Source organism: Chelonia mydas, chromosome 15, assembly GCF_015237465.2.
Source record: "Chelonia mydas isolate rCheMyd1 chromosome 15, rCheMyd1.pri.v2, whole genome shotgun sequence".
Classification (NCBI taxonomy): domain Eukaryota; kingdom Metazoa; phylum Chordata; order Testudines; family Cheloniidae; genus Chelonia; species Chelonia mydas.
Window position 1 is genome coordinate 26,745,757 of NC_057856.1, and position 21,822 is coordinate 26,767,578.

The 21,822-nt window shown below is 40.8% G+C and overlaps 1 protein-coding gene across 12 annotated transcripts in view; it reads right to left on the reverse strand.

Moving 5' to 3' along the window:
- The window catches only part of CLIP1 (CAP-Gly domain containing linker protein 1), a 114,285-nt gene that overhangs the window by 60,607 nt on the left and 31,856 nt on the right, over window positions 1-21,822 (reverse strand). For all 12 annotated transcript variants that reach the window (XM_037878520.2, XM_037878529.2, XM_037878525.2 and 9 more), the window contains 2 exons: window positions 15,795-15,991; window positions 13,512-14,083 (listed from right to left, as the gene is read on the reverse strand). In XM_037878520.2, coding sequence (XP_037734448.1) covers window positions 13,512-14,083; window positions 15,795-15,888 — 666 coding nt within the window. In that variant the 5' untranslated portion in view covers window positions 15,889-15,991. Of the gene's footprint in view, window positions 1-13,511; window positions 14,084-15,794; window positions 15,992-21,822 lie in introns of those variants that run through there.

A 21,822-nucleotide genomic window follows, 5' to 3' on the forward strand; every position in this document is an offset into this window, starting at 1 on the left:
CGTAGCCTGGCCAGTCACGAAACTGGTTTTCAAAGCCACTCTGATGTGCAGTGTGCCTAGCTGTGCTCTTCTAATTGCCCTGGTGTCTGGCTGCTCAAAATCGGATGCCAGGTGATTTGCATCAACCTCCCACCCCTCCATAAACATCTCCCCCTTACTCTCACAGATATTACGGAGCACACAGCAAGCAGCAATAACAATGGGAATGTTGGTTGCGCTGAGGTCTGACTTAGTCAGCAAACAGTGCCAGCGAGCTTTTAAACGTCCAAAGGCACATTCTACCACCATTCTGCACTTGCTCAGCCTATAGGTGAGCTGCTCCTTACTACTGTTCAGGCTGCCTGTGTATGGCTTCATGAGCCATGGGAGCAAGGAGTAGGCTGGGTCCCCAAGGATATCTATTGGCATTTCAACATCCCCAACGGAAATTTTGTGGTCTGGGAAGTAAGTCCCTTGCAGCTGCTCGAACAGCCTGGAGTTCCTAAATATGTGAGCGTCATTGCACCTTTCCCAGCCATCCTACGTTGATGTTGGTGAAACGTCCCTTGTGATCCACCAGTGCTTGCAGCACCACTGAGAAGTACCCCTTGCGGTTTATGCTGGCAAGGTGGTTCGGTGCCAAGATGGGGATATGCGTTCCGTCTATCGCCCCACCACAGTTAAGGAACCCCATTGCAGCAAAGCCATCCACTATGACTGGCGCATTTCCCAGAGTCACTACCCTTGATAGCCGAACGTCAGTGATTGCACTGGCTACTTGGATCACAGCAGCCCCCACAGTAGACTTGCCCACTCCAAATTGATTCCCCACTGACTGCTACCAGTCAGGCGTTGCAATCTTCCACAGGGCTATTGCCACTCGCTTCTCAACTGTCAGGGCAGCTCTCATCTTGGTATTCCTGCGCTTCAGGGTGGGGGAAAGCAACTCACAGAGTTCCAGGAAAGTGGTCTTAAGCATGCGAAAGTTTCGCAGCCACTGTGAATCATCCCATACCTGCAACACTATGAGGTCCCACCAGTCTGTGCTTGTTTTCCTGGCCCAGAATCGGCATTCCATGCTATCAACCCCACTGCCGCCATGATGTCTCAATATCCACAGCCCATGCTTTCAGGTACCTCTGTGTCCATGTCCTCATCAAAATCCTCCTCATGCTGGCGTCTTTTAGCCCGGTTCTGCATATACTCCAGGATAATGTGCAAGGTGTTTACAATGCTCACAACAGCAGTGGTGACTGCGAGCTGAGCGGGCTCCATGCTTGCCGTGGTACGGCATCTGCAGGAGAGCAGAGTTGCAGCGGAAGCGGTGGATGATGATGATTAGCAGCACCCAGGAGGACCAGAACGGATCTCTCGAGCTGCAGGAGAGCAGGGTTGCAGCGGAAGCGGTGGATGACGACGGTTAGCAGACTTACTACAACGTCTGCCGACAGGAGCACCCAGGACACAACAGCCGTAGTGACGGTGAGCTGAGCTGAGCGGGCTCAATGCTTGCCGTGGGAGGGCGTCTGCACGGAAAAAAGGCGCAAAACAATTGTCTGCTGTTGCTTTCATGGAGGGAGGGGCGACTGATGACATGTACCCAAAACCGTCTGCAACCATGTTTTTGCCCCATCAGGCATTGGGAGCTTAACCCAGAATTCCAATGGCTGGCAGAGACTGCGTGAACTGTGGGATAGCTACCCACAGCGCACTGCTCCGTAAGTCGATGCTAGCCATGGTAGTGAGGACGCACTCTGCCGACTTAATGCGCTTAGTGTGGACATACGCAATCGATTGTATAAAACTGATTTCTAAAAATCGACTTCTTAGTGGGACAATCTGAATTGCAACTGTATGATACACAAGACCTAGGGGCTTGTCTCCACATAAGTTGTAGCACTTTACCTATACAGGTATAGTTAAAGTGCTAGAAACCTCCTACTGTGGATGTAATTATACCAGCATAAGCACCTTTATACCAGTGCAGTTTATACTGGTATAACTGGGTCCACAATGTGGCTTTTACCGGTGTAACTATTTCAGTAAAAAAAAAAAAAAAAAAAAAAAAAAAAACACACCCCTAACCAAAATGCCTATACAGGTAAAACTTTTCAAATATAGACCAGGCTTTAGTGTCATATGGCTAAATTGCAAGTCATCCTGCTATTAAAATACTCCTTGCCAATAGTAACATTGAATGCAATTTACTACAGCCATTAAAATATGGGAAAGGAGTTGCTGGAGAAGTATATCAAAAACCTGTGCAACATACATGATTTGTTGTATTTGGAGGCACGCTTATTTCTCAATGGGGCACAAATGACCAAGTAAAAAAATGCCTTGTACAAGAGTTTTAAAAAGTTAAATGAATAATAGGGCAACAATACAATGTGATGAAGACAGCTACTCTGTGACCTTCATTCGCACTGAGGCAGGTCACTAAATAATTGAACAGCGAAGAGAAGACCTGCCAAATATTTTTAGCTGATCGTCATTCTCAACATATTCAAGATAGATAATATAAAATAGTAATGAACTAAAGTGGCTAATATAGACTACTGGCCTTTGTGGGATGGAGAAATTCAGTTTGGGGACCCAGCTGGGGTTTTATTGAAAATGTGGGAAAAAATAGTGATTAAACAGAACTGGTCATAAATTCTAAGACTACATAAATTTACCCCAATGTGATGTTAAGGAAAGAAAGATGTTCGTCTCTAGTTTACAAGCATTCATTTCAAAAAGTTCCTGAAGAAAGCAGGTGGATGTGAATGAACCAAACTATGCAAATAGACATATTTATATAATTCTGAATTTCTAAACAGGGGGAGGAGTGGAGTGTGGTAGTATACTACCGCAGTGGCTACATTCAAGGATCACATTCATCCTTTTTACCACAGCATCACACTGGGAGCTCATGTTCAGTAGCTTGTCCACCATAACTTCAATATCCTTTTCAGGGTCACTGCTTTCCAAGATACAGTTCTCCCATTCTGTAGGTATGGCGAGCAATCCAGATCTCTCTTTCTGACTGCCCTGTCATCATGACTAACCACTCTGTCAATCTTTGTATCATCTGCAAATGTTATCAGCAGTAATTTCGTATTTACTTCCAGATCATTGCTGAAAGTGTTGAACGGAATTGGGCCTAGTACCAACCCTGTAAACCACCACTAGAAAACACCCCATTTGATAATTCTCCATTGACAACTATTTTTTGAAAGGTCAGTTAGGCCAGTCTTAATCCATTTAACATGTACTTTATTGATATTGTATAGCGATAATATTTTAATCAGAAGGTTGTACAGTACAAAGTGAAACACCTTATAAAAATCTAAATATATCACATCGATGCCATTACCTTTATCTTCCAAACTTGTAATCAGAGAACAAAATCAGATTTGACCAGACCTATCTTCCATAAAACTATGTTGACCACCATTAATAACATTCCTATCCTTTAAGACTTCTTCAACTGAATTCCATATCAACTGTTCCATTGTTTTGCCCAGATTGATGTCAGGCTAACTGGCCTATAGTTAACCAGGTCATCCTGCTTGCCCTTTTTTGAATATTGGCACAACACTAGCACTTTTTGCTTGATTAGTTGCCTGAAGTATCTGCTAAAGAACTTGAGCCCATAGTTTAGCTTGCTTAAAAAACAAAAAACAAAACAAAAACTCCTGATAACGTGGCTTTCATTAACCTGTAAAACTACATGGGAATCCAAATGTCAGTAACTGAAGGCATTCCATAGAATTGCAGAAGAGGAAATTGTTTGGAAAAAGCTTGGACTAATTCCATGGTGCAGAAGATTCATACAAATTTACCACTGCAGAAGTATAAAGCGCCAATGTGAGACAAAGAAGAAGTGCTGTCTGAGCCATCCAATATGTAAACTAGCAAAACTAAGTCCAAGTTGTTCTGACTGTTCCCTGGACATTCTTCCCCTTGGAGAAAAAATATCCACTTCCCCAGTCCCCACCAAAAAAAAAGTTTAGGGCTCTATACAGAAACAAATTTAAAGTATCAATAGGTGCATATAAGAGGTTAATTGCTTATATGGCTTAATTGTCATTCCATCTTGGTGTCTTACATTTAATTTAAAATTAACCAACCGAACACCTTGCTGTGCCAACAATTAAAAAGGCAAAGTAAATGCGTGGGCTTATCTTTAAGCAAATTAGAAGGAAGACATCTTGCCCTAATGTGTGTTCAAAGGCAACACTAAAAGTACAATGATATTTTACATAGACAATCACCAGGGTTATGGGCAAAGTCAATTTTAGTTTTGTTTATTCCCAACTGAACGTCATCTGACTTGCTGATTGCAATGTTCTTGTGTACTTAAAATCTAGTAAATACATGGGGTATGATTATAAAATTTAACAATTGCAAAACCACTAATCTCTACAAATTCAGTTCTTGCAATCTGTACATAAGGCAGTTAACTTTTTTCCATGCCATTATTTCTTCTAACAAGCCTTTTGTTGTTAAACTAGCATAGAATGCCAAGAAGTAGGAAATATGGATTCATACTGCAGTTAAGCAAGCTACAGCTGAAGGGTGTAAACAGCCAAAGAGAAGAATCTGTGTTAGTGGTACAATGTGCTAAAAAATATTTTGGGGGGAGTCAAGCCATCTCTTACATAGGGCACTGTAGTCCAGAGGAACATATTTAGCTGAAAATTAGAAACACATGAATTTAAAGCACAATACTTATACAGTGATACAAATCTGAGAACTACGCTGTGGATGTCATGGCAGAATTTGGCCCTTGGGTAATACAGTAGATATAGAACAATACCCTTCACCCCAAAACAGTTTCCAAAACATATATTAATTTGGCTTTGAACCTTGCCCACACATCTTTAACAATCGGAAGTCTGCAAGATCCATGTTTTCACTAAAAATAAAATAAAATAAAATAAAATAAAAAAATAAATAAATCCCTAACTAGCTCTGCGGAAGCACCAAGTATTCTCTCTCTCTCAGGTGCTCGGCTGGCTGAATCTTGCTCAGGGTCTAACTGATCACCATATGTGGGATCGGGATTGGCAGAGACCTCAAGCTGGGGGGAGGGAGTGGGGGGAGGGTTGCCCATAGTTCTCTGACAGGTTCACCTGATTTCAAGGGACAAAACTGACAAGCAAGCACGTTCCCTTATTAATTCATGTCCATTATCTCACTGTAAGGAAGTAACTTGCAACAAGCAATTTACAGTGAGCAATAAGATAAAATGAGAGAAGATCAGATTTCACTGAGTCCACACAAGGTGAACAACCTCTTATAAAAAGGCCACATCGGCATATGCCTGCAAATCTAGATTGTAATGATTTGTGACCATATGGATGCAAGCCCAAGTTGCAGCTTTACCACTCATCTGCAGAAGCATCAGATTTGTTAGACCATGATAAAGCTGTAACTCTGGTTAAATGAATGAAGGAAGTTTAATCCCTTGAGAAGGTTAGTTTGATAAGAGATTGTTGAATAGAGCATCTAACCCATCCAGGAATAGGCCAGACTTAGATATTTATTTTTCTCTGAGTTTTGAAAGGGTAAGAAAAAGTGAAGTAGATGTATCTGAATTTAGAGAGACCTCTAAACACACCCACCCAGCTCAAACCATATTGCTAGTTTTGCATTTACCTTTTGGGAAAAGGATGGAGGGATTATTTCCAAAAATGTGATCATATTAATTCAATTTTATTAATTTTATCTGCCTGGAAAGTGCCATATTCCTCAAGAGAGGAATCTCCAAAATTATTTTCTCATTAATATTGTTATTACAATAAGATACCTTCATGGAAAAAATACATAAGAGATAGTGTATCACTTATTTTATGGATCAAATAGAAAGTACTTGCGGTACCACTGCAAATAATCTCTCATTTTCAGTTGGTTTCACAGCCTTCCTACTCTTAAAAAAGAGCTACGCTGTACCAACAATACAATTATGATGTTGTGGTCTAATGAAACATAAGGTGCCACTAATTAACTTTTCAAAAGGCAAATACTCAGATTTATTTTCTATTTTGCAATAATCCCAAAATATGGACTACCTATGGTTATTACTTTTTCCTCTTTGAATACCACTGCTAATTCGCATCCAGATTCTGGAATTTACTTTAGATGTAAAATGTTGTCTTGATTATGTTATGTTCTACCTGAATTAAAGGTTCCATTTGGTTTCTTAACTATTTATCGAAAAGTTAGACACTAGTACAATAAATAAGATCAGAATTAAAAGGAGTCATACCAAAATCACCAACTTTTATTAATATCACTTTAGTTTTCCAGTATTTAACAAATACTCAAAAACTAGTATGTTGTATTTCCTTTGGCTGGCTAGAAATTTGGACGATTATTGCAATTTCCTTAAGACAACCAGGCAGCTAAGCACAGACTTGCTGGGTCTGGCTCCCTTAGATCCTGGCTTATCAGGACCTCAAAAGGATTTCAAGCACATCTAAAGAAACCACGGACAGCAAGGAGCTGAGAGGATGATATACTATGGGGCATCTCCCTCTTTAATTTCTAAATTACTCTGAACATTAGTGTCAGAAAGGAAAAAAAATGAATTATAATAGCTTATTTTTCCAGTTGTGATGTTTGCTTCTGGTGTTAGTGATCTGGAGTCCACCCCGCTCAAATAAAAGGGAAAAAAATGCTGTTGGCTCCTGAAACAAACAGATTTTCCTACAGCTCTTATTATCCATGAGAACACAACTTGGCTGAGACTCTGCATGCCCTGAAGTATTGGCTGTCTGTTTGGGTATTCGTAGAACCTTTGATGTGGGGACAAGATGTTCTCTGCCCACTGAAAAAGCAAGCCTCCAGTCCTTTCCAATTCTGAGTTTTGCTTCTTGTGCTCCTTGTTCATACAGGTAAGCCACAGTTATATTGTTCAACATGAACTTGATGTGAGATGTCTCGGGTGAGCTTGCACTGTCAACATAGCTAGGCCATCTCCTGATGCAGTAGCATTTCTCTTCCTTTGACAAGCACTGTCTCCCAGTGCGTGCCCCAAACACTTACACTCCTGTCATCACTATCCTTGTTAATAGGCACTGAGATAAGATAAGATCCTTCAGGGCTCCCTTCTCTGTATGACTGATGTATGATGGAAGCTACTTCTATGACTAGATCTATATTTGTTTTGGACAGAGATTAGTATCCTAATAGAAGTATTTGGGAGAGCTGAATATGGCAACATGCAGTGTTATGAAGTTCTACTCCAAAGTTAATACACAAAAAACTGTTGTGAAACAATTAACGTACTTGAAACAAGACCACAGAAGAAGAAACTAACTTATAAAACTGTCTTCCACCCACAGGCACATATTTTACCAGTGCGTACATCAGAGACCATGGACAAAACTTTAACTGTCTCCTCAAATCCTCCTTATGCTTAACTGCTTTTACTAAACTTCCCCTCCCAACATTGTTGGTTGTAATGTTAGGATGGGGTAATTTGGTAATGCTGGTGTTGAAAGGCTAGTAATGCTAGAGGGCAGAGTTAAGGTTGTGATGTGATTCAGTGGTATGTAGTAGTGGCAATGAAGGAACAGACAGTAGGTATCAGAAAATGGGTTAAACTTTTCATTTTCTTGTTTCCGGGTTAGGTATGTTGTAGGGGAAAGAGCTCTTAACTGCGTCACAACAAAAAGTGGTATATATTAGTTTTTACATGTATTTAATATATAAATGATTTAGACATGGCTTATACAACATCTCTCAGCAGCTGCATATAAAGCCTTCCCCATTGTAGGAGAAAATCCGATAGACGAGCATAGCAGCTGATGGAGAAAGTTGTGTGCATGTCAGAGAACATTTAAATGTCAGCTACCGATTCTGCTTACATTTTCAGTTCAAACAGTGTGTGTGTGTGTGTGTGTGTGTGTGTGTGTGTGTGTGTGTGTGTGTGTGTGTGTGTGTGTGTGTGTGGTGTATTAAAAAATCAGTCAACAAAAAGGTCAGTCTGCCAAGGATGAATTGCAGACAGACCAATTTCAAACAATGTCCATTAAATATGTATTTTTTAAAAATCAAATAAACATTACATAGAAAATACAAAGAACATAAAAAGTATCAAATTCACAGTGAAGGGCCACCTGCATGTAAACAGAAATGTATGCCCCATTTTAAATCCATTTCAGAATGCAATCTTAACTAACCAGCTGCAACCCACACCTCTACAAAATAAGATTGCCATTTTGAATTTCCCTCCAAGAACTGGATTTCCTTTTTCAAGTATCCATAAAGACTCCCAAGTGAGCAACTGTCTACAATGGAACTTTACTGCTCCTGTGCATTACAAACCTAAACTGCAGAAGGCTCACCATTTTTGTTCTAAGAAAGGGAGGACTTGTGGCACCTTAGAGACTAACAAATGTATCTGAGCTCACAAAAGCTTATGCTCAAATAAATCGGTTAGTCTCTAAGGTGCCACAAGTCCTCCTTTTCTTTTTGCGACTACAGACTAACACGGCTGCTGCTCTGAAACCTGTCATTTGTGTTCTGTAATTCTGAATATCTGCCCATTCAGGAACAGGCACAGGATATATTCCTAATAATTTTCAGGATGTCATGACTATTCCTACCACATTTAAAAATGTTTCTAGCAGCTATCAGGCCAGGAACTGAGAAGAATGCAGCTGGCATTTCAGTTTTAGATGTGACGGTCTGGTCGAACTGGAGTGTCAGTATGTGTTCAATAGGTCTGGGAGGTTAAGTTGCCCCCTGGAGGAAGACCCACTATTGCTGTAGTGAGGTGACAAGAGTACAAACTGTATAGGCCACATAACTTGTCTTACTGTGACATAATAAATATTACAAAGAAGTCAGTGTAGCCTTCCTGCTGTGGGTAAGACAACAATGCTCTATCGTCAAATTGAAGTGGTCTGACTGCACTTATACCACCCAATGGAGACTGAACATACAGGCATGTTATAGTAGGTGAGAGCAGGTCTTTCCCAGCAACTGATGCTGACCAACAGTTCTAAAGTCTGCCGCCAGCACTTAGTCAGTGACTATCAACTCTAAAGATATGGATAGCTGGGCATAGATTGGGCGAGGCGCGGGAGAGTGCCTTTAAAACCAAATAGGCTTATGCCGCTGCAACGTTCAGCTGAGTTTACTTATTTTTGTACTATAGAAATCAAATCTGGAGATTTAAATATTTAAATGTATTGTTTGGGATGACATCAGCAGAGCAGAGTCTAGCATCTAGAACACAGATTAGTCCAAGAAGTTAGATTTAAAAACAACACACACACACACTCACACACCACTGATGCAAATGTTGAAGCTCAGCTATAAAAGACCCACACACATTTAAAAAACAAAACAAAACAGAAAAATGTATTGATTATTTAACTTCTATATTTTACCTCAGCATGATGTACTTTATTGTAATTTATTATTTGCATTACAGCACTCTGTAGGGCTCAGTCAAAGATCTCGGTCCCATTGTGCTTGGCATTGTACAAAAGAAAGTCACTACCACAGAGAACTCACAATCTACAAGTCTGACAAGACAACAGGAAGATGAAAGGCAAACCAAGGATCAGGAAGGATGAGGTAGTGGTAAAATGAGCATAACAAGAAGCAGTCTCAACTTGCCACCTGCCTACTCATTGTCAGACTGCAGTGTTCAGTATGTATAATGGCAGAGGAGAGTCTTGAGGACGACAAGTGGTGGCTGTCATAAATATAAAGGGAAGGGTAAACCCCTTTAAAATCCCTCCTGGCCAGAGGAAAAATCCTCTCACCTGTAAAGGGTTAAGAAGCTAAAGATAACCTCGCTGGCACCTGACCAAAATGACCAATGAGGAGACAAGATACTTTCAAAAGCTGGGAGGAGGGAGAGAAACAAGGGGTCTGTGTCTGTCTGTATGCTGCTTTTGCGGGGGATAGACCAGGAATAGAGTCTTAGAACTTTAGTAAGTAATCTAGCTAGGTTTGTGTTAGATTATGATTTCTTTAAATGGCTGAGAAAAGAACTGTGCTGAATAGAATGACTATTCCTGTCTGTGTGTCCTTTTTGTAACTTAAGGTTTTGCCTAGAGGGATTCTCTATGTTTTGAATCTAATTACCCTGTAAGGTACCTACCATCCTGATTTTACAAAGGTGATTTCTTTACTTCTATTAAAAGTCTTCTTGTAAGAAAACTGAATGCTTTTTCATTGTTCTAAGATCCAAGGGTTTGGGTCTGTGGTCACCTATGCAAATTGGTGAGGATTTTTACCAAACCTTCCCCAGGAAGTGGGGTGCAAGGGTTGGGAGGATTTTGGGGGGAAAGACGTGTCCAAACTACTTTTCCCAGTAAACCCAGTTAGAGTTTGGTGGTGGCAGTGGAGATCCAGGGACAAAGGATAAAATTAATTTGTACCTTGGGGAAGTTTTAACCTAAGCTGGTGAAAGTAAGCTTAGGAAGTTTTCATGCAATGTACCCTCGAGTTCAGAGTGGGGGAAGAACCTTGACAGTGGCTATGCACATTTTGATAAGAAGTTTTTCTCCCTTGCATTGGGGCAGCATGGGGGAGGTCAGAAAGGTCCTTGAGAGAGAAGTGGACTAAGTCAGTGGCTCTCAACCTTTCCAGATTACTGTACCCCTTTTCAGGAGTCTGATTTGTCTTGAGTACCTCCAAGTTTCACCTCACTTTAAAAATTACTTGCTTACAAAATGAGACATAAAAATACAAAAGTGTCACAGCACGCTGTTACTGAAAAATTGCTTACTTTCTCATTTTTACCAATTAAATACGTCAATTGGAATATAAATATTGTACTTTTACGTTTCAGTGCATAGTATATAGAACAGTATAAACAAGTCACAGTCTGTATGAAATTTTAGTTTGTACTGACTTAACTAATGCTTTTTACATAGCCTGTTGTAAAACTAGGCATATATCTAGATGAGTTGATGTACCTCCTGGAAGACCTCTGTGTACCCACAGCGGTAAGCGTACCCCTGGTTGAGAACCACTGGACTAATGAATGGGCAATGAAGGCTGGCAGTGTTGGAGAAGCGAAGGCAGGAGTCAACCTCCTGATAAAGTCAGAGCTGATAGATGGGGAAGGAGGGTTAAATGGTGGATCTTTAATTTTTATTAACACAGCAAAAACAAAAGCTCCTCAGCTTCACTCTGCCAGTGAATCAAGCCTCACCTCTCACTTCATATTACTCTTTTGCACGTTCTTCCATTCTGCCCATATGCTTAGAGCTCCCTCTCTATTCTGGCATGCCTAGCAACCACCCCCCTCCTGTCAAATTCCCCCTGAAAATTCCCTCCCTCCCCACCTCCATGAAGTGCAAACATGTTAATCCATGTCTGCAAAATGCCATCACCGTCCCATCATATATTTCAAGATGAAACATATAGGAATACAGAGGAAGATTCTGTGTGATCGGTCTAATTAGACTGCAAGCTCCTCAGGCAATGACTTAGAGCACCAACTAACTAGACTGTCAGTGTTTAAGTAGCTAAGACTAGCAGAGAGATATTCTTTATAAAGATCTCTCGCTCTCTCTCTCACACACACACACACACTTACTTTTTAAAAATGCATGAGATAATAAAGATACTCCTAATTCCTTTTTAGTCACTAGTAAACTTTGGGGAATTGGACCAGTAGCTCACCATTCACTTGATACACTGAATAATCTCCTAGAAATTGTATCCTTGTTTGTCAACCCACCTTTTCATCCCAGAGTCATTACTTTTATGGTATCACCACAAACAAAACAATAACATCCATGCAATTTTCTTGACAAGATTTTCACAGCATGTTCAGACATGCTGATTGTGACAGTAATACAAATTCCTGTCCTGTCTTAGCTAATGGAAATTTAAACATAAGATGCCTCTTCATTTGCTATACTTTAAATACTAAAGTTACAGCAAGCTATAACTCCTGCTCCAAGAGCGATTAATACAAGGGACACACTCAATAGTTCAGACCCAAATGGTTGTAAGTCTGGTGGAGTTTACCCTTCAAATATTAATTCAATTTTATTTTAAATCCACCACTTTGGTGCTTAGAAGTCTTTAAAAATGTCCTGTAAGAACATAATTCCAGTTCTGTGGGGCCTTCCCACAACCAAAGTTTGGTGCTCACATCCAGCAGCTGAACACCACTTCCACAACTCTGAACATCTCTCTCTAGGAGTCTTCTATGACACAGACGCACATCAAAGAGGTTATCAAAAAAGGCACCAGGTTCTATTGCACTGGACTAAGCTAAGGCCAAAAATCAATACAAAGCATTTTAAAGCTTTAAAATGGTCATTTCAAGTAAGAGAACTTGAAGCTATTTTAAAAAATAAAAATCACAACTGTGATACAAAAGTTTTCTGTTCTGAAGCTTATGAAGGGCATCCAACTAAACTCACAGATCAGTGGCAGAACAGCTAATCCTCAGGTGATCACTGGTCTTAAAAGACTGCTTCTGTTGCTGCCTGTCATAACTAATGGGAGCCATTAAGCATTCTACTGTTGAGAAGCTTGCTGGAGACATTGGGCCCTGAATGACTAAAAGAAAGATTGGACGGAAATCTCTGACAAGTCTGCAGTTTGTAGTTAGCACTATTGTACTGCTTAAAATTAGAGCAAGATGAAGAAAATATAAATAGCTTATTAAAGCATGATTAAGGGTTTTACTGAATGCTGGCAAAGCACAATAGAATGAAAGCTGCAAAACCAGCCTCTGTTCTGCATTAGTATTTCGGAGATCTCCACACAGGGTGCAGAAATTCTACACCATATGTTCTGTGATACTCTGGCATAATGGGATGAGCTAAAGTAGAGAGCTGTAGCAGCTTTACTTAGCCCAGTAGTCAAAACACAGAAAACAACATTGAAATTAATGTTAATTTTGAAGATTTCAGTTAAAAATCAGTATTTCTGAAATTCCAGATGGATGTTGAAAAGTGGCATCATTATTTAACAGCAGCAGCAGCATAGGACTCTAAGGTATGATTATAAATCAATATGAAAGCGAGATGGAAATTGATTTAGTAGGCCATAAAAAGACAAACAGTAGCAAATTATATATATTAATCTGATTATTAAACAAAAATGGAAACTGGAGACTAGTATCTATATTACCCAAGCCATGGCATAGAACAAATCTGCAGCTTTACAGCTGACACTGTGCTATACTGCACAGCCATCTGAATCATACATCCCTGGCATGGTGGAATTGTGGTGCTCCTGCTCCAACAGCACAGTCCTGCACTGTACAAGCTAAGGAGAATATTCAATACCTGTTAGTAGTGCAGGGCCCATATGACACACAGGTTCTAATTCCATGCAGTAGTGGGCAGTGATCATCCCCACCCCACCAGCATGGACCACCTCATTATAACTTTCTTACTTTCCAGCCTGTATAACTCAACAGAGCAGAAAGCTTGTATTTGAATCTGGATTGCATTAACACTAATTAACAAAAAATAGATTTAAACAATATCAAAAGTTATAGGTTGTTAGATTGAAATGAGATATGGGGATGAACTCATACCAAAACTTACCAAAACTCGATCTCCAATTTTGAGTTCTCTTTCTCCTTTCTTTACAGACCCAGCTTCAGAGAGGTTTGATATAGATTCACTTGCAGTTTTTGAAAGATTACTAATTTGAGTAGGAGTGGAGTGTTCCTTGCCTCCTGGTGGAGAAGTCTTTTGAGGAATTCCTGTAGGGGGAGCTGCTGCAGGGGGAGAAGATACCATACTAACAGCTGATGTGGAGGTTGGGGAAGTAGCTCTAGAAGCATTAGCTGTCTGTGTACCATTGGCTTCATCTTCTGCCAGCACTTTTCTTGTCAGCTTTGATGGCCTTGTAAATATTCCCCGTGAAGGTTCACACTGGAAATACCGAACTCCAGCTACAGAGCCATCATTCTTGCCAATGGGTTCATCTAAGACAATCCCTGCCCACTGTCCTGGAGCAAACTGTGTTTCTCCAAGAAACTGAATAAAGCCAGGTTTGTTTCCATTGACCCAAACACGCTCCCCAACTCTGAAGTCATCCACAAAGTCATCATGTGCCTCCGAGGTGGGTGTGCTTGTCGGCTTTTCACTGGACACTGCTTTTTCTGCTGGAACTGGAGCCAAACACAATAAGGAAGCAATATCAGTTAAAACACATTTATATTCCAGTATGCATCATGAGCTTGTTTCCATTTAAAAATATCCAGTATGTAACTCTGAAGGAAGAAAGTAAACATGTATTTTTTACTACTATATTGAGATTGCAGTATTCTCACATTTCCTTAACCAGTTTAAGGAATTAACAACTAAACAGCCTTTGATCCAGTCTTGCAATGTTTTAATGAAAATTTACCAGCCCTGCACAAAATCCACTTGCCCACCTTTACCATTATGACGACAAAATGTTTTACTTACTCTTCAAGAAAAATTGCTTGCCTCAGAACTCTGAATTGGGCTTAAGCATATTCTGAATATGTACCAAATTGTTCCATTATAAACATATCAGAACTGGATAACTGAGAATTGCATTTTGGTGCTGGGATTGTCCAAGGTATCCAAGATCTGACTTCCCGCAGAAATTGGACGCCTGACTTCCTTAGGTGCCTTTGAACATCGCAGTCTGTATTTCTATTGTGAATTTAATTTGAACATCTCAAGATGCTTTACACTCTTCAGCAAGTTTCCAGAGTAGCAGCTGTGTTAGCCTGTGTCTGCAAAAAGAAAAGGAGGACTTTTGGCACCTTAGAGACTAACAAATTTATTTGATCCGATGAAGTGAGCTGTAGCTCACGAAAGCTTATGCTCAAATAAATTTGTTAGTCTCTAAGGTGCCACAAGTCCTCCTACTCTTTAGCAAGTTAAGTCTAACCCTCCACTGAGGTAGTATTAGTCACAGTTGATAGGTGAGGAAACAGAGGTACAAAAAAGCTTGAACCTACAGGAAGTCCATAGAGTCAGGCCTAGAATCCATGGAGTCTGACTCCCAGGCCTATGCTTTAACCATAAGCTCATTACTCTCCTTTGGACCATTTAAAAATGGGATACTTTTAATAATCATCAGCTTCATTTTTTGAGCTGCCTGACTAGATGGTCAATTTGGCAAAAATTGCTGCTTTGAGAAGATGAGAGCTTTGGGCCTCAAGACTTTACAATATTTGTATGTATACAGAAATGAATGTTTGTTTCTAAGACTCTAAAGTACCAGCATATTTTACTCAGTAGCTGGAACTTTCTGAAAGATCAAAAATAATAAATACACAATACTACGGCACTAAATTTAAATTTACGAGCTAGAATGTAAAATTGTATATTACTGTCAAAAAGGCTTGAAGCCTTGTATTATGGCATGATCACTTTAAGAGATTACTGTACTGAGGGGCAAATAAACAGCAGTTGGCTATACTGGCAAGCACATACCTCAGACCTCACATAACCAATAATATGCCACATAATGACATGTCAGCTGCATTCCAGGTATCCTTAATTTGTTATGAGTGATCTGCTCACAATTCACAAGTCTGGAAGCACGGCACGCTCCGAAATAGAATGCTCTTCCTTAGAACGATCAATTCTTTGAACATTATATCACTAGGTAAATGGAGTAACATTCAAGGAAATAAACTAATCCTTTAAGGTTTTTAAAATGCATTTTTCTTATGAACTCAGAATTATGCCCAGTTTGTAAATTCAGATTTTAACTTGTACTGAAGACATCAGTTCAGTTAGACCAGATATATAAGAATTCAACCGCAACCTTCAGATTAGTTTTTGTTAGAAGAAAGGATACTTAAGAAAAAAGTGTTAAGATGTTAAAATCTTCATTACCAGCAGCAACAGACGCAGATGTTTTCAATGCTGTACTTCCAGGCTTGCTGATCTTGGTAGGAGCCTTAAGCCCACTTGGTTTTAACATACTCATCTTTCTTATGTCGTCGATGTTTATGCCCTTTGTCCGTAGTAACTATCTTTTCCCAAACATGGATGCAGTATGTGCTTCTATGTTTTCTGCCTTTGGGTTAAGCCTGTATATAAAAACATTAGAGACAACATAAAATACATATTTTAAATCCTACAGAATAAAAAATTTGTAAAGAAATTGCTGTACAGAAAGTACAGTACAATAAAAGTCCCATACAACTACAACACGAATATTCTCAGTGGGAGTCAGGCACTTCCCACGTTTTAGAAGACTATTTCCTACTGAAAGAAATCTTGAGTCTGAAGCTAAAGCATTGAGACAATTCACGACATTAAACACTGCTGTGTTTAGCTTGAGCTTTAAACTAAAGAGCTATTTTAAGACTGAAAAACAAAGCCCTTAACAGCATTACTAACACCACCAAGCACAGATGTAATCATTCTATGCTCCGTACAGTTTTAAGTCAAGTATTTTTAAAGTGTTGCAACAGCCCAGTGAAAACAAATTTAGACTAGCAAGAGAGCTAACTGCAAGTCAGTAAGGGACTTGGGACTTAGGACAAACAGAAAGCTTTTTAAAATGATTTGAACTGAAAAGCTAAGATGGATCAGCAGAGTCTGTTAGACTCAGAGAGCTAACAAGTAAACACCCACCTCAGTTCTCTTGGAATCCAGCATTTAGAATCATGAGACCCATTAGCTCATCATAAAAGTCCCCAATACAGTGCCCCAGCTCCAATCCTTTGGAACCAGAGTCAGGAGGAAGACGAATTAGGTTGCTGGGATAAAGAGCAGCTCTGACTCAGAGACCAGCTATAGGTTTCCCAAGGAGACATGCCATGAGATTTTTGCTCTAAGAGAAGGAAGGCATCTTTTCTCCTGACTACAAAAGCTTTAGAATTTGCTTCCTTCAAATATAATTTGAATTTAAAGCCTGTGTTTTGGTTTTCTTCTTTAAAACTACACACTGTTCTACAGTCAACATACCTTGGACATACACTAAATTTTACAAAGGCAGCATTTAAGTTAATAGCATTTTGGTTAAAGAAACACTGACAGGGCAGTGATGACAAATGACTATTAAAATTGCACTAGGGAGCTGAACAAAAGCTTGGGGGAAAAGGTTAGAAGAAATTTAGATATGTAGAAATCACACTCTACTTGTTCAACTATTTTCTCAGAGCATGACAAGCAGGAACTGAAAGGTGGGTCCTGACCCTACTATTTACTTGGCTATGTACACACTACAGCTTATGTCGGTATAAGGTATGTCACTCAGGGGTGTGAGTAAGCCGCCACCCCACCCCAAGTGATGTAAGTTACACCGACCTCAGCACCAATGTGGACAGCATAATGTTGGCGGGAGAGCTTCTGCCATCCGCTTAGAACGTCTGCATCAGTGCAGCTGTGCCATTGTAAGCTCTGTAGCGTAGCCATAGCCTTAGTGTCTTGTACTAAATAGTCTTAGTGTACACAGGCCAGACGCTTGCGGCTTTTAGTTCTCCCAGTTCAAGTACTACCAAGACCCGGGCCTGCAATTTTGGCATACGATAAATCCTAAAGCAGGAGAAGCAGGTAATGAAGGAGAAAAGGAGTACTAGTGGCACCTTAGAGACTAACAAATTTATTTGAGCATAAGCTTTCGTGAGCTACACGAAATTCATTCTACAGCACTGAAGACTGAGGAGGGACAACATCAATGTCTTTTACCTACCCAAGTAAATTTTACTCTTCATGTATTATTAATGGACAGCATGCTAGAGCTGCTGAAAATCAATTCACTGTGAAACAAAAAAAGTATCAGTCATGCTGCCTCGCAGACTTTGTGACTAAGTGAAGCATTCTTGTACTATTTCAAGGTCAGCCGTGCCAAATTCAAACCATGTTCTTATAGCTATGCTAAAAATTTACACTTTACTAACAAGCTGTAATTACCACCTCTGATGTTTGGCGCCTAAGTTATGCACATAAATAAGAAAATTCTGAGGTTGCTAAAAGTAACATTCTTCATCAAGTGATCCTAGAAACATGTCTCCAACCCCTTTGTTAGAGTTATAACTCAATGAAGAGAAAGTCTCTGGGGTTATTCTTTTAGTGAGGCATGCATAAATCACCCATGAATCTTAAACTTGAACTTTCACATGCATGAACAACAGAAAAGAGCCCTCTGAAATCAAAGCAGACAGATAGTCATGACAAATACAGACTAAGCTGTGAAAGAACAGGAAGGCATACATTTTATAAACAAGAATAACTAGAGCAGGGGTGGCCAACCTGAGCCTAAGAAAGAGACAGAATTTACCAATGTACATTGCCAAAGAGCCATAGTACTACATCAGCAGCCCGCATCAGCTCCCACCGCCCCGTTCCCAGCGCCTCCCACCCACCTGCAGCCTTGCCAATCAGCGTCTCCCCCTCCCTCCCCGCACCTTCTGATCAGCTGTTTCGTGGCATGCAGGAGGCTGGGGGGGGGGAGGGGGAGAGGAGCGAGGGCACGGCAGGCTCAGGGGCAGGAAGGGGTGTAGTGGGGGCAGGGCCTGTGGCAGAGCCAGGGGTTGAGCAGTGAGCACCCCACCCAGCACGTTGGAAAGTTGGCACCTGTAACTCCAGCCCCGGAGTCGGTGCCTATACAAGGAGCCGCATATTAACTTCTGAAGAGCTGCATGTGGCTCCAGAGCCACAGGTTGGACTCCCCTGAACTAGAGGGTCACACACTTTGTTGCTTCTGAAGGCCAAATACACTGCATCCATCAGTGTCCTTGTATCCCTACCTTCCCCACCCCCCCGAAGCTCGCTCTCTCTTTCTGCCATCTTCCCATCCCCCTCTATTTCAAGGACTCCCTGCAGCCCCACTTCCAACCCTCCCTCATCCCAAGGGTTCTGTATACCCCCCCATTTCCCCATCTGTCTCCTTCCCCCCCCATGCCAGAGTCTGTGTGCAGCCCCATTCTGCACTTCCTCTGACACAAGGGGCTAATCAGGTAGTTTTCAACTTTCAATTCCATTAACGTTAAAGTTTCAAGAAAGATTTAGAAATAATTTCAACATAATTTAGCACTTTTCGCAAACTGAATCAAGATGGATAATAAAAACTAGGTTTAGCATCCATCAGTACAACTGACTCATCTTAGGTCCATTTTGAACAACTAGAATACCTGCTCATTTAAATTTTTCAAACATAGTTATAGTTATTAAGTAAAGGCTGGTAATTTAATGAATCAGTGATTAGGTTTGTAGCCAACTTCAGCAATACAGGAATTGTGAACACCACCATTGCAACGCTTGCTCTCAAAAGTTTCAGGTTACAACTGCAAGAGTCTTCATTGATCTCAGCTGTATAAGTAAAATCATAGCCCATTTCAGTATTCTCAGAGGCAACACTGTCCCACCAACACTGAATAAGACAGCTTACCGTTAGCCCAAAGTGAAGGAAACTGACTCTTCACTAAAAACAAACATTATAAAATCAAGATTCATGACTGTAGTTCGTTCCAAGGCCAGCTGTAATAAGCCCACTCATATGCTTTTCTGCCTCCATTTTCTTCTCCCTAAAGAATTTGTGATTTAAAGGTATTTTTGGGAAAAGCTACAAATTGCTACCTGGATTCTGTCACATGATCTAGCCCAAACCTAAACTCAAAGCCAAAACCCATGGGGAGAGGTGAAGGAGAGGAAAAGGACCAGGCAGCACTAAACTGAGCAATTCAACTTAAAAAGCAATTTGTACCCATCTTTCTGACCAAGTACCAGCAACTAGCTTGAAAGAGAATCTTACACAGTCCTCAGCCAAGGTAATCATCACATTTTGGGTAAGGAAGTCTTTGAGACCGAGGGAGGGATACAAAAGAAGGAGAAAGAGGAAATACCATGGTATCTGACAAAGGTACAGAGTTGTGAGATACTGTATCTTGAAATTGAAATATTAGATCAGCGGTTCTCAAACTGTGGGTCAGGACCCCAAAGTGGGTCGTGACCCTGTTTTAATGTGGTTGCCAGGGCTGGCTTAGACTTGCTGGGGACCGGGGCTGAAGCCCGAGCCCCACCGCCTGAGGCCCAAGCCTACGGAGTTCAGCCCTGGGTGGCAGGGCTCAGGCTTTGGCTTCAGCCCTGGGCAGCAGGTCTCAGGTTACAGGCCCCCTGCCCAACGCTGAAGCCCTCGGGCTTTGCGCCCCCTGTCCAGGGCAGGGGGGCTTTGGCCCCTCCACCCTGGGCAGTGAGCTCGGGTGGGCTCAGGCTTCAGTCCCTAGTCCCCACTCCAGGGGCTGTGTAGTAATTTTTGTTGTCAGAAGGGGGTTGCGGTGCAATGAAGTTTGAGAACCCTTGTACTAGATTTAACTCCGCATAATGATTCTCATTACTAAAAGCTCATGGAGTTAACAAGAAATTCTACAGCTCTTCTTCTGAAGCACATCCCACTTACAATAACCTGCATGTTTATCCCTTTTCAGGGCATGCAATAACCCTACAAATTAACCTAGAAGGAAAATAAGCAGGGCAGAAAGGCTGCAATAAGGAGTGCAGAGGACCAACAGAGCTGTTGTAATCCGGAATTTCATTCTCTCACTCTACCTAATTGCATAATCATGGCCAGTTTGACTCTGCTGGTTTCAAGTCCAAGTTTGCAATAAATGAGGATTCAGTATGAAGTCAGGAACATAGGACTTGCTGTACCAGTTCAGATCAGTCATCCATTTAGTTCTGTGTCCTCTCAGGCACTGGCAGTAAAAAAGTTTTAAGAAGAAAGTGCAGAACCCCATAGTGGACAATTATGGAATAACCTGGCCATAAAGAGAGTTGCTTCCTAAATTCTGGCTGTTAAAAGTTGACTTATGACCTCAAGCATGCGGGTTTTATATACCTCCTACTCTTTCCTGCCAAATCCAAATGATATTCTTATTATCTATATAATCGTTTCCTAGAATCCCCCTAAACATTTTGACTCAATCTTGTGGCAGTGAGTTCCACAGGTTAGTTATACATGTGTATAGAAAAGGCTATTTCCTTGTATTTGTTTTTATTCACTGCTTTTCAATTTATATTGAATGTCCCCTTAATGCATTTTAATAAATGGGACTGCCTGATTTACTTATTCTATGTAATTTATTATTTCATACACACCTCTCACATTCCCTAACTAAATTAAACAGTCCTAATCTTTTTACTTTTTCCCTGCATTTTCACCCATCATCTCCAAACTCTCTATTTCTGCTCTTTATCACATGTTCATAATAAAAAAAAAAAGTGGAAGACTTACTATTCAATTAACTAAACATGCAGAGAGAAGAGATAAGCACTTTCCCTTTGGGTGGGGAAAGTAGGGTAAACAGGCAGGGAATAAAGACATATTTTATTGTGTCTTTTCAATGCTACAGTATCCTGTATTCATTTCAAAGCCAAAATCTATTTAATTTAATGCCAGTGGTATAAATCCCTGATCTAAAACACATCTGAAAATCCCCAGGATGATTTTGGGAGATTTGCTACAAGAAATAGTGGCAGGTAGAAGGGAGAGGCCAAGTGTAGAGGGTTAAAAATGTTACTGCTGTGAAATCTACAGAGGTGATGATGGATGAGCAAATATTTTAAAAATAATTCTTAGGGCCAGGGAACAAGACAGACATGCCTCTAAAGTCAGTTACAAAAACAAGCTTGAACCGGGTTTATTGTGCTGAGCCAGAGAAGCAGCAGCAGCAGCACCGGACTCAATAACAGGTGAAAGGCAAACACACAGTCATCAAGGAAATTATACGACTAGGGTATGTCTACACTGAAATGAGACACCCACGGTTGGCCTGTGCCATTTGACTCGGGCTAAGGGGCTTGGGCTATGGGTCTGTTTAATTGCAGTGTAGACACTGTCTTCACTATGGAGCTAAATCGGCACTGCTGCACTCGATGCAGCGGCATCGATTTAGCGGGTCTAATGAAGACATGC